The sequence below is a fragment of the Oncorhynchus masou genome, chromosome 9 (genome assembly GCF_036934945.1).
Source record: "Oncorhynchus masou masou isolate Uvic2021 chromosome 9, UVic_Omas_1.1, whole genome shotgun sequence".
In the NCBI taxonomy this organism is placed as follows: domain Eukaryota; kingdom Metazoa; phylum Chordata; class Actinopteri; order Salmoniformes; family Salmonidae; genus Oncorhynchus; species Oncorhynchus masou.
In genome coordinates this window covers 25,597,325-25,609,824 of record NC_088220.1, presented here as the reverse complement: position 1 = coordinate 25,609,824, position 12,500 = coordinate 25,597,325, and the positions used below count along the sequence as shown (strand labels likewise).

At 41.7% G+C, this 12,500-nt stretch overlaps 1 protein-coding gene across 1 annotated transcript in view; it reads left to right on the top strand.

Annotated features, from left to right (window-relative positions):
* The window catches only part of LOC135545726 (A disintegrin and metalloproteinase with thrombospondin motifs 2-like), a 273,928-nt gene extending 263,317 nt beyond the window's left edge, over positions 1-10,611 (top strand). The window contains exons 20-22 of the mRNA XM_064973543.1: positions 1-61; positions 762-854; positions 8,538-10,611. The exon at positions 1-61 is cut by the window's left edge and continues 69 nt beyond it. Coding sequence (XP_064829615.1) covers positions 1-61; positions 762-854; positions 8,538-9,535 — 1,152 coding nt within the window. The 3' untranslated portion in view covers positions 9,536-10,611. The remainder of the gene's footprint in view (positions 62-761; positions 855-8,537) is intronic.
* Positions 10,612-12,500: the final 1,889 nt, after the last annotated feature.

Sequence of the window (12,500 nt, the reverse complement as noted above, 5' to 3'; positions counted from 1 at the left end):
GGTCTGTGTCTGGACAGCAAGCCAGACACCATACGCATATGTCGCCTGATGCCCTGTCCCAGTGAGTATTATGACCCCATTATAACTCATCTTATTTAGTTCCCTTGTGCCACTACTTGCCAGCAGCAACCACCCTGCATCCCACTGTTGGCTTACCTCTGAAGCTAAACAGGGTCAGTCTTGGTCGGTCCCTAGATGAGAGACCAGATGCTACTGGAAGAGATGCTGGAGGGCCAGTAGGGGTCCCTCTTTTATCTGGTCTAAGAAGATCCCAATGTCACAGGGCATTGAAGGAGACCCTGCCCTGCGCAGGTTGCTGTCTTTCAGATGGGATGTTGAGCGGATATCTTAACTCTCTGTGGTCATTAAAAATCCCATGTTACTTATCGTAAGAGTAGGGGTGTTAACCCCGGTGGCATGGCTAAATTCCCAACCTGGCTCCATTCCATCATGGCTACCTAATCATCCCCCTCATTCCTAACTGGCATATATCACTCCTCACCTCTCCACATGTTAGCTGATGTTTGGTGGTTGCTGGCATCATCCAGGTGGGTGCTACACATTGGTGGTGGATGTTTCCCTCTACTATGTAAAGTGCTTTGATTACCTCAGAAGAAAAGCGCTTTAGAAATCTAATCCATTATTCTTTATTTTTACTACTGATTGGTGTACTAAGGTAATGTAAAATAGACAGTAGAAGTCTCTCCTGACTCATAGTCCTTTCCCTCTCTGATGTTTTTCCCTCCTTGCTCCATCTCCAGGAGGCTCGTCAGACCTGAATAAGAACGGCAACATCCTGATACAGTGGCTGTCCCGTCCAGACCCAGACTTGCCCTACCAGAGGAACACTTCACGTAAAAAACCATCCCTTTATAGCTCTGGGCCCGGCCTCCGGTGCATGGCTGTCCTGACCTGGACCCTGACCTCTCTCTCTGTCCTCTTCACCCTGCAACAGGCCTGGGCAAGGGGTCCTGGGGGCAGGCTCACCCCCTGACCACCCCCCACCCCCACCCGTGTCCGTGCCTGTGCCCGCGCCCGCGAGCGAGCGCCAGCTTTTCGCTTCTCTTTTGGGGGGTGTGCGTCTCTCTCTCTCTGTGTGTGAGACAGCTCTGATTGGGGGAGGTCTCTGGCTCCTGTGTGCTGATTGGTTGGTTGGTTCTCTCTTGCTCTGTCTCTCTCTTCTCTTATCTCTCTCTCTCTCTTTTGTGGAGCATTGTGTTGTAACCGCTGGCCAGTCCAAACTAAACAAAAAACAATTAAACATTGAAGAGAAGCTGGAAATGGAAAATGGCGAATAGGTTTGATTGGCAGCTCTTAGTGGTGTCGAAGAGCCAGTGAGGTGTGAGCCCACCCCTCTGTTTGGCGGCCATGTTTTCAGTGAGCTAGCTGCAAGATGTCATGGGTCACGCTCCTGAGATGCGATTGTGATTTTTTAGGGGGGTCACCACGTCGCCATCGTCTGTGGTGACAAGTGTGAAATTAACAAAGGGAAAAAATATATAAATAAAAAAGAAGTGTAAAAAGAAAAGAAACTAAAGCTTTATTGTGAATGTGATCTTGTCACAATGAGGACATCTTTGCTAAAGTGCTCATCTCACATCCTGGTTCCATTCTAGAATGACAACGACGGTTTATCTTGTTCTAGGTCCCATTCTCAGACTGACAGGAACTCAGCACAGGGACAGGAGGTGACACAAACCAACACTTTTTAGGAATATTATATACGGAGCTGTTGGGTGAAGAGGTCAAGAGTGCAGAAGAGTAAAAGGCTAATGAAAACAGGGTAGTTTTACCATGTGAGGTTGCTTCCGATTTCACCATCTCATCAGACATCCTCTCTTTGACTGTTATATTAAAGTTCAACAACTGCAGCTTATTTATGCTTGCAAACTTTAAAACAAATACATCTATAAATATATAATATATATATATAGTACCAGTCAAAAGTTTGGTCACACCTACTCATTCAAGGGTTTTTCTTTATTTTTACTATTAAATAATAATAGTATAATACTAGAATAATAGTGAAGACATCAAAACTATGAAATAACACATATGGAATCATGTAGTAACCATAAAAGTGTTTAAAAAAATCAAAATATATTTTAGATTCTGCAAAGTAGCCACCCTTTGTCTTGATGACAGCTTTGCACACTCTTGGCATTCTCTTAACTTCTTGAAACTCCCCATGCCGGATCCGGGATCGTGACTAAAGCCTCAGGCTCATTAGCAAAATAATGCGTCTGCTCTCAAGCTTAGCCTTTTCTTAACAACACTGTCATCTCAGATTTTCAAAATATGCTTTTGAACCATAGAAATTGACTAATTTGTGTAAGAGTATGCAAAGCTAGCATAGCATTTTGAGTAGCATTTAGCACGCAACATTTTCACAAAAACCAGATAACCAAATAAATAAAATAATTTACCTTTGAAGAGCTTCTGATGTTTTCAATGAGGAGACTCTCAGTTACATACCAAATGCGCAGTTTTTCCTGAAAGCGTCTGTGTGTAGGAGAAATCGTTCCGTTTTCTACATTGCGTCTGGCTACCGAAACGAACCGAAAATTCAGTCACCTACAACGTAAAACTTTTTCCGGATTAACTACATAATATCGACCGAAACATGACAAACGTTGTTTGGAATCAATCCTCAAGGTGTTTTTTCACATATCTCTTCATTGATATGCAGTTCGTGGAAGCTTGCTTTCCTCTCTGTATCCCATGGAAAAATACTGGCAGGTGACTTTTGCGCACCAATTTCGGCGCAGGACACCGGGCGGACACCTGGTAAATGTGGTCTCTTATGGTCAATCTTCCAATGATCTGCCTACAAATACGTCACAATGCTGCAGACACCTTGGGAAATGACAGAAAGGGCAGGCTCATTCCTCTCGCATTCACAGCCATATAAGGAGACAATGGAAAACAGAGCCTCAAAAATCCTGCTCATTTCCTGGATGCCGTCTCATCTTGGTTTTGCCTGAAGCTCACGTTCTAGGGCACGCACAGAAAATATCTTGGTAGTTCTGGACACGTCAGAGTGTTTTCTTTCGAAAGCTATCAATTATATGCATAGTCGAGCATCTTTTTGTGACAAAATATCTTGTTTAAAACGGGAACGTTTTTCATCCAAAAATGAAATAGCGCCCCCAGTGCATCAACAGGTTAAGTAGCTTCACCTGGAAGGCTTTTCCCAACAGTCTTGAAGGAGTTCCAACATATGTTGAGCACTTGTTGGCTGCTTATTCTTCACTCTGCGTTCCAACTCATCCAGAACCATCTCAATTGGGTTGAGATCGGGTGATTGTGGAGGCCACATCATCTGATGCAGCACCATCACTCTCATTCTTGGTCAAATAGCCTTTGAGGTGTGTTTTGGGTCATTGTCCTGTTGAAAAACAAATGATAGTCCCACTAAACGCAAACCAGATGGGATGGCATATCGCTGCAGAATGCTGTGGTAGCCATGCTGTTTAAGTGTGCCTTGAATTATAAATATATAATAGGCAGTGTCATCAGAAAAGCACCCCCACACCATCACACCTCCTCCTGCATGCTTCACAGTGGGAACCACACATGCGGAGATCATCCTCTCACCTACTCCGCATCTCACAAAGACTCATCAGACAAAAGTACAGATTTCCACCGGTCCATTACTCATGTTTCTTGGCCCAAGCAAGTCTCTTCTTCTTATTTGTGTCTGTTATTAGTGGTTTCCTTGCAGTAATTTGACCATGAAGGCCTGATTCATGCAGTCTTCTCTGAACAATTGATGTTTAGATCTGTCTGTCACTTGAACTCTGTGAAGCATTTATTTGGTTCTAATCTGAGGTGCAGTTAACTCTAATGAATGTATCCTCTGCTGCAGAGGTAACTCTGGGTCTTCCTTTCCTGTGGCGGTCCTCATGAGAGACAGTTTTGTCATAGCGCTTGTTGGTTATTGTGACTGCACTTAAAGATACGGTCAAATTTCTTTTTATTTTGGCTATCTTCTGTATACCACCCCTACCCTGTCACAACACAACTGATTGGCTCAAACACATTAACCTGTATAGGACCGCTAGAGGAACCCCTCGCCAACAGCCAATGAAATTGCAGGGCGCCAAATATAAATCAACAGAAATCTCATAAATCAAATTTCTCAAACATACAAGTATTAGTCACCATTTTAAAGATAAAATTCTCGTTAATCCTGCCACAGTGTCTGATTTCAAAAATGCTTTACAGCGAAAGCTCCACAAACGATTATGTTTGGTCATCACCAAGCCACAGAAAAACCCAGCCATTTTTCCAGCCAAAGAGAGGAGTCACAAAAAGCACAAATAGAGATGAAATGAATCACTAACCTTTGATGATCTTCATCAGATGACACTAATAGGACTTCATGTTACACAATACATGTATATTTTGTTCGATAAAGTGCATATTTATATAAAAAAATCTCATTTTACATTGCCGCGTTATGTTCCAATAGTTCTAAAACATATGGTGATTGTGCAGAGAGCCACATGAATTCACAGAAATAATCATTATGAATGTTGATGAAAATTCAAGTGTTATGCATGGAACTTTAGATACACTTCTCCTTAACGCAACCGCTGTGACAGATTTCAAAAAAACTTTATGGAAAAAGCATCATCTGAGTACAGCGCTCAGAGCCCAAACCAGCCAAAATAAATATCTGCCATGTTGCGCAGTCAACATTAGTCAAAAATAGCATTATAAATATTAACTTACCTTTGATGGTCTTCATCAGAATATACTCCCAGGAATCGCAGTTCCACAATAAATGTTTGTTTTGTTCGATAATGTCCATTTATGTCCATTTCTGTCCTAATAGCTTCTTTTGTTAGGGCGTTTGGTACACAAATCCAAAAGTGCGTTCAGTTCCAGTCGGACGAAAAGTTCAAAAGGTTATATTACATGTCGAAGAAACTTGTCAAACTAAGTATAGAGTCAATCTTTAGGATGTTTTTATCATAAATGTTCAATAATGTTCCAACCGGAGAATTCCATTGTCTGTAGAAAAGCAATGGAACGCAGGTCGCTCTCATGTGAAATGCACGTGACCAGCGCATTTCTGCCAGACCACTGACTCAAAGAGCTCTCATCCGATCCCACTTCACAGTAGAAGCCTGAAATAATGTTCTAAAGACGGTTGACATCTAGTGGAAGCCTTAGGAAATGCAACATAACCCATATTCCACTGTGAATTCGATAGGGGCTGAGTTCAAAAACTACAAACCTCAAATTTCCCACTTCCTGTTTGGATTTTTTCTCAGGTTTTTGCCTGCCATGTGAGTTCTGTTATACTCACAGACATCATTCAAACAGTTTTATAAACTTCCGGGTGTTTTCTTTCCAATACTCATAATACTATGCATATATTCGCATCTGGGACTGAGTAGGAGGCAGTTCACTCTGGGCACTCTTTTCATCCAAAAGTGAAAATGCTGCCCATTATCCCAAAGAAGTTTTAAGAAGGAAAGAAATTCCATAAATTAACTTTTAACAAGGCACACCTGTTAATTGAAATGCATTCCAGGTGACTAACTCATGAAGATGGTTGGGAGAATGCCAAGAGTGCGCAAAGCTCTCATCAAGGAAAATGTTGGCTACTTTGAAGAATCTCAAATATAAAATATATTTGAATTTGTTTAACACTGTTTTGGTTACTACAAGATTCCATATGTGTTATTACGTAGTTGGATGTCTTCACTATTAATCTACAATGTAGACAATAGTACATATAAAGGAAAACCCTTCAATGCGTAGGTGTGTCCAACCTTTTGACTGGTACTGTATATATACTGTATATGAAAATCTATATGAGTAACAATAATCTGAATAATAATAATGTTTTACCATAAATAAGCTGTAGTTCATTATAACCTACAGACTGCTATTGATCACTTCGATCCTTGACTGTTATGTGTATTTTTTGTTATTTATTTGACATGAGTAATACAGAAGTTAATATAAGGGTAAAGTGTCAGGGGGGAAGAGATGTAGTCCTACATTATGCAGCACTTGGTCAGTTAGTTGCCGCTCCATTGTTTTCAGATGGATGGGGTTTACTGTTGCTCCTTATTTTCTTTAGGGAAAGGATCACATTTCTGTCATGCACATTTGCATCCCTTACGTGTGTGTGTATGTGTGCAAAGGTGCATGTCTGCCTGTCTGTCTGTCTGTCTGTCTGTCTGTCTGTCTGTGTGTGTGTGTGTGTGTGCAAAGGTGTCTGTGTGTGTGTGTGTGTGTGTGTGTGTGTGTGTGTGTGTGTGTGTGTGTGTGTGTGTGTGTGTGTGTGTGTGTGTGTGTGTGTGTGTGTGTGTGTGTGTGTGTGTGTGTGTGTGTGTGTGTGTGTGTGTGTGTGCATGTTTGTGCGTGTGTGTGCATGTTTGTGAGTGTACTTTCATGCAGGCTTCTCGTAGACATACAACTCTGGAACAGAAATACCTCATAAACCTTCATTTGAAAGCATCAGATCTTGTTTTTCCTTTTGTGATGAACATTAAACACATGAACAATGCCTTATCTTGGATTGAATGTAATGGCATTTATCTGTGAAAGAGAAGGCTTTACTCATCAAAACCTTTGTTAATCACTTAAAGGCAGCTTCAAACCATCAGGCAAACACAGGCAAACCATCAGAACCTGCAACATGCAAAAGGTTTGGACCGTGGTCTGACCACTGGATACGGTTTACGAAGGGCCCAGGGTATCGATCGACACTGAGGACAGCATCTAGAAAAGCACTTCAGTCTTATCATTGCATTGTGATCACATGTTTCTGTTGTGACTAGTAGCGAGCTATCCGATGTTTTGTGCTGGAGTCGGATGGTAGGAGGCCAATGAAGCTAGACCTTGCAGTGCGATACTGTATATAACGTTGGTGTTGACTATATTTAATTATGTTCATGACTGTTATCTTCTTACTTATGGAAAAAAAATCTATAATATTCTATACTATGGGTAACTGTTTTGTGGCTTCACTAGCCTGCTGGGTGGGGCTGGCTGACGTTGGACGGACGTTGGATTGACGTTGGGGAAACATTCAGAAGGACTATGTGCACTACGTCTATATGCACTTTGATTTATCAGGGAAAAATGTATTCATGTTTTGTAAATGTTTCATATGACACTTGAACGTGCCAATCCAGTTTTTACATCATTCATCATGGAGAATTCTGTATTTTATTTATTCAACTTCAAATCTATTTATTAATTTATGTAAGTTATTCATTTGACTTCTTATCAATTGAATAACTAAACGAATTGATTGGTTTACTTCCCAGTAATGAAGTGTTTTACCAAAGTGACTGTGAACTTGTACCTTTCGATACAGTTGATTTATTTTTCTTAAGACAATAATATATCTATATATTGAGGGGGGAGTACATCTCATTGTTTTAGTTCCTGTCGTTATCAACTGCAAAGTTGTATAAATAAAAATAATGTTTTAAAATGCGCTCTCACTATCTCCTCCTGAGTTTGTGATGGTTTGACTTGGTGTGAGGAGGAGCACATTACAAACTACCATTATAACACAACTCAAAGATTCCTCCAAACTTACAAAGGGTAAAACATTGTCTTATAAAGTCACATTGCCGTGAATAATGAAAGACAGATTAAAGAAGATCAAGCCTCTTATCCTGCATAAAAAATATTAACAAAGTTATATTGATATAGTATGTTTACACTAATCTGAAACGAATAAAGAAACACATGAGATGTCAGAAACATTTAGTTTGGTCAGCAAAGAGACGAGCAGTGTTGGGGAAGCTACTCTAAAAAAAATGTTTACCAAGCTAACAATTACTTCACACTAAAAAAGGTGAAGCTACACTAAACCTTAAGAAAAATATAGTTTACTAAACTAAAGTTACCGTGAAAAAGTAGTTCACTTCATCCAAACTACTTTGTGAAAAATTATCATTTGTAAATCAGAAATGTCATAGACTAGAAATTACAAGAAAAGATCACTTTTGGGTCATATGTTAACAGAATGTGTAATTCAGACGATTAAACACAACAACAATTGTTTCAAGTGAGAATTATACAGGTGTCGAAAAAGAAAGAAAAGTTTTGCCTACTTCACCCATATATACTTGTTTTAAGTAGTGTGTTGTTCCAGTAGTTAGCTACACCGCTGCATGGCAAAAAATAAAATAAAATAAAAAATACTACCTAGATTTTAATTTAGTTCAACCACCACAAAGCTACAGCACAATGTAGTTAAATTACTAGTTGAACTACATGTAGTGAACTGCTCCCCAAGACTGGAGCCAGGTTACTGTTCCACAACAACAAAGAACCCACTCCGCTCTTCTTTCCTTTTAGTTGCTAAGGACTAATCTATTGACTCTGCTGTCCATGCTGCTTGGGTCTTCTCCTTCTTCTTCTTCCTTCCTGCTCTAGTTGTTAATGGTCTGGCTTTACTACCTCTACTACTTTACTGGACCGTTTCTAAACACAACACTCCCACAGCGCCATCTCCAGCCCCACCCAGTCTCAGCTCTGTGTTCTCTCCCCCACAGGCAAGCAGCGTTGTCATGGAGACAGGTCAGTGTTCTGTCGCATGGAGGTGCTGATCCGCTACTGCACTCTGCCTGACTACAAGCGTATTTGCTGCAAATCCTGCAGCAATGTGACGGACAGCAGCCTGAGCACCACCGCCCCTCCCCGGGTCACAGCTGTCCCCCTGCCTCGCCCTCGGCCTCTGCCTCAGCCCAAGGACAACAACAGCCCCTTTCAGGGAACGGTTCATCCAATAAGTACAACACATATACCTTATACTACGCCACGCCCAATGAGCACCACAGGCACTTATACAACACCCCACCCATACTACACTACATACCCCATCCCCATGACCCCAAAGCGCAGTGTGACCCCCAGAGACACAACCAGAAAGTACCCCTCATTCACCCTCTCCACCAGCACCAGCATATACACTACAACTCCAAGCAGCCCTTTCACTGATATCACCTTTGTCAGCAATGACACCACAGGTGCATCAACCACAATTCCCGGTAGCCTATTCTCCATGGATGATGTCATAAAGCCAACTGAAACCAACTACTTTGAGGATGTCACATCGCCCAGTGGAACTGTCCCATACACTGATGTCACAATGCTCAGTGGAACTACTGTCCCCAGCGATGGCATCATAGATATGACCACCTCTGATTGGCCGGATTGCACAGAGTACATATCTGTGAGGGCCACTGTTCCCATAACAGAGCAAACGGCTGCCCTGCCTCCCACAACAACCATCGCCACAATGACAACAAAAACCAAAAAACCCACGTGGCCACCAAGCCGCCAGGAGGAGACCAGAGAGAACAACTCCATCGATGATCCCTACAACCGGGTCATAGGAGTGGACAACGACATCTCCCAAAACAACTTGATCCCCAGACGAAGCCGTGTGTTCCTCAGGGAGAGAACACGGAACAAACGCATCCAGGAACTCCTGGAGGAGAAGAGGAACTTTCTGTTGAGGATGAAGCGGGCCCACAGGGGCACTGTGTGATTACCTTTGACCCTTCCCTTCACCTTTCTCTTATAGAGATTTACCTACGTCTGCTAACAGACTGGAGTTATTATTTAACCCTTAACCTGCCTTGGTGCTCTCTATCAGGCAAAGACCCACCACACACCCAGAGCCACGGTACAGACATACCACCCTGTTGTTTTACACACACACACCAGCCAGCCACACGGCAAACTGAACTATGTGGAGAGAGAACCAAAGCCAGATGTTTGCACAGTTGTTTTGAATAAAAGCTGTTGGTCTTGTTGTACGGCTGAGAGTAGAGCCAGATGAGATTTGGACCGTACATCCTCCTGGACCCGTACCACAACAGGGGGAACCTCCCCCAGTGTGCTTAGGTTTCAGAGCAAGGCAAATACAGGTGTATTCTCTTTCATAAGCAGCACATACCTGGATAAGCTCAGGTTGTGAAACGTTGGACTTTCAGGACATTCATGTTGATAAAGCTCAAAGTAGATTTTATTTATTCTATTTAAATGAAGTCTTATTCCCAAGCACCATGCCAGGACCTAGGTAAGCTTGCTCATCCCGAACAAGTCTAACATTCCATGTTAGATTACAGCCTATGACTGCAGTTGATATGCCCCCTCTTTGAGTCAAACAGACATGAATAGCAGTCTGGTCCCATTGAATGAGACAGGTTAGATAGGAAGTGTCCATATGTGTCTTTGTCTAGGGGTACGTCCCTAAGGGCTCTGGTCCGAAGTAATGTGCTGTAAAGGGAATAGACTAGGGTTGATTGCCGAGGTTTACCAGGATTTACCGCCCAAAACCATTCCCTTTTCTCTGGATAAATAACTGCAAGAAACCTGTAAATCATAATAAATGATTCATATGAACAGCATGGCATGAAATGGAACTATTACATTATATACAATGTCTAAATCTGGCTTCTCTACAGCCTCTGCATGATGAATCAACGCTCAGGGTGGGAACAGACCCATCTCAGTGTGGAGCGCAGTTCACAATGCATGTACACCTATCATCTCATTATGGTAACTTGTGACAGGTAGGCCTACATTTGCTGCAGCCAAGCCTATGCTACAGTAAAATAAAGACAGAATGCGTGTCTAATCTCCATCTGGCTTTCGGGGGTCACCTTGTTTTTATAATTGTAAAGATTATTGTATTTTTTATTGCAGCTACAGAGTTTTAAAACAGCCTATCAGTCGAATACCGTTGCTTAAAATCAGTGCACGCAAGAGCTCTCTCTCGCAGTCTGTCTCTCTCTCCATCAACTCAGATCAAAACAGATCATCCTGTTCTAGATTGATATATAGCCCTATATATAGATGTCCTAGCCTACCTCTTTCAGGTAATACGTTATTTTCAGCCTTTGGTTTAGCTAATTGAGGATGGGTTATGCATAATAAGGTTCTAATTTATAGCATCTGTCTCTTGCGCACAATTTGTAAGCACCTGTGGTCCACTAGCCTCTCCTCACCTCTTGGCAGTGGTGGAAAAAGTACCCAACTGTCATCCTTGAGTAAAGGTAAAGATACCTTAATAGAAAATAACTCAAGGAAAAGTAAAAGTCAACCAGTAAAATTCTACTTGAGTAAAAGTCTAAAAGTATTTGGTTTAAAATATACTTAAGTATCAGAAGTACAAGTATAAATCATTTCAAATTCCTCATATTAAGTAAACCAGATGGCACCATTTTATTTTTTTCCTTTTTCTTTACGGAAGCCAAGGACACTGCAACACTGACACATTATTTACAAGTGCTCCCAAGTGGCTCAGCAGTCTAAGACATCTCCTTGCTAGAGGCATCACTACAGACAACATGGCTCAAATCCAGACTGTATCACAACTGTGAATGGGAGTGGGAGTCCCATAGGACTTTGCACAGTTGGCCCAGCATTGTCTGAGTTTGGCCAGTGTCATTGTAAATAAGAAGAGTTCTTATCTGACTTGCCTAGTTAAATAAATGTGTGTTAAACCAGCCTTCCTTAAAATATGCCTAATGGAAGGCTTGGGTTTTGAACATATGAAACTGAAAACAAGCACTTATTACAGGTTACAGATAATGTCTAAATAGAAGCCTCGCCGGTATTCACCGAGGTTCTCATCGCTCGTTTCATGATGGGCATGGATATGTAGCCTTCATCATGGAGGGGGTTTTACACAAGTCCAAAACGGGACCTGCATGTCTAAAATAATGTGAGCATGCCTACAAGGAATAGATACAAAGGGAATGTCAGCTCACTGTTTTACTCCTCTCAAACGTGATATTATAATAAAGCTTTGGTGATAAAGATGTATGTCCAAGTGGTCTCAGGAGCCAAACCCTTATTTGACAGTCTTGACTATTTTGGATTTCTTTGGGCAGACAAAAAAAATGTTTTTTATATTTCTAAATAGGAAGTATATATGCACCAAAAGCATATTGGGCTACTCTTGTTCCGTGCGCATATGGGTAGTGTGCGTCACGGCTGGATAGGCTGCCTTTCCGCTGTCAAAGTTCATGTCATAACCGACTGCTAAAACCAGCTTTTGGTTGGTATTTTCAGCGCTGCGTGAAATGAGGACTTTGGATCATGTTTTTAAAGACACTCCTCACATAGTTCCAACCGCCCATCTGAGCGCAAGAGAGTTTAAATTAGACAGGTAAATTGCCCGAACCTGGCGTTAGGGCTGGGAAATGGCCATGCGACAGTTTTTACATAACAAAATTGCAAACTAACATGCATTTGATTCCAGTGCCGCCTTAACTCCTGCCGAAAATAGAGCCCCATATCTCTCTTATAATAGACATGATCAAATGCAGTATGTGTTATTAAGGTGAAATGGATGGTTAATAGAGGGAAATCCGTCATCATAATCAGGTTTGTGAGTTGAAATGGTCAGTTGTGGTGCACTGTTTTTATCCTTGTTGGTACTAAAAGCATTGCCCAGCAAAGATTCACAGAGACCTTATCCATTCACTTGTGTTTATTACATT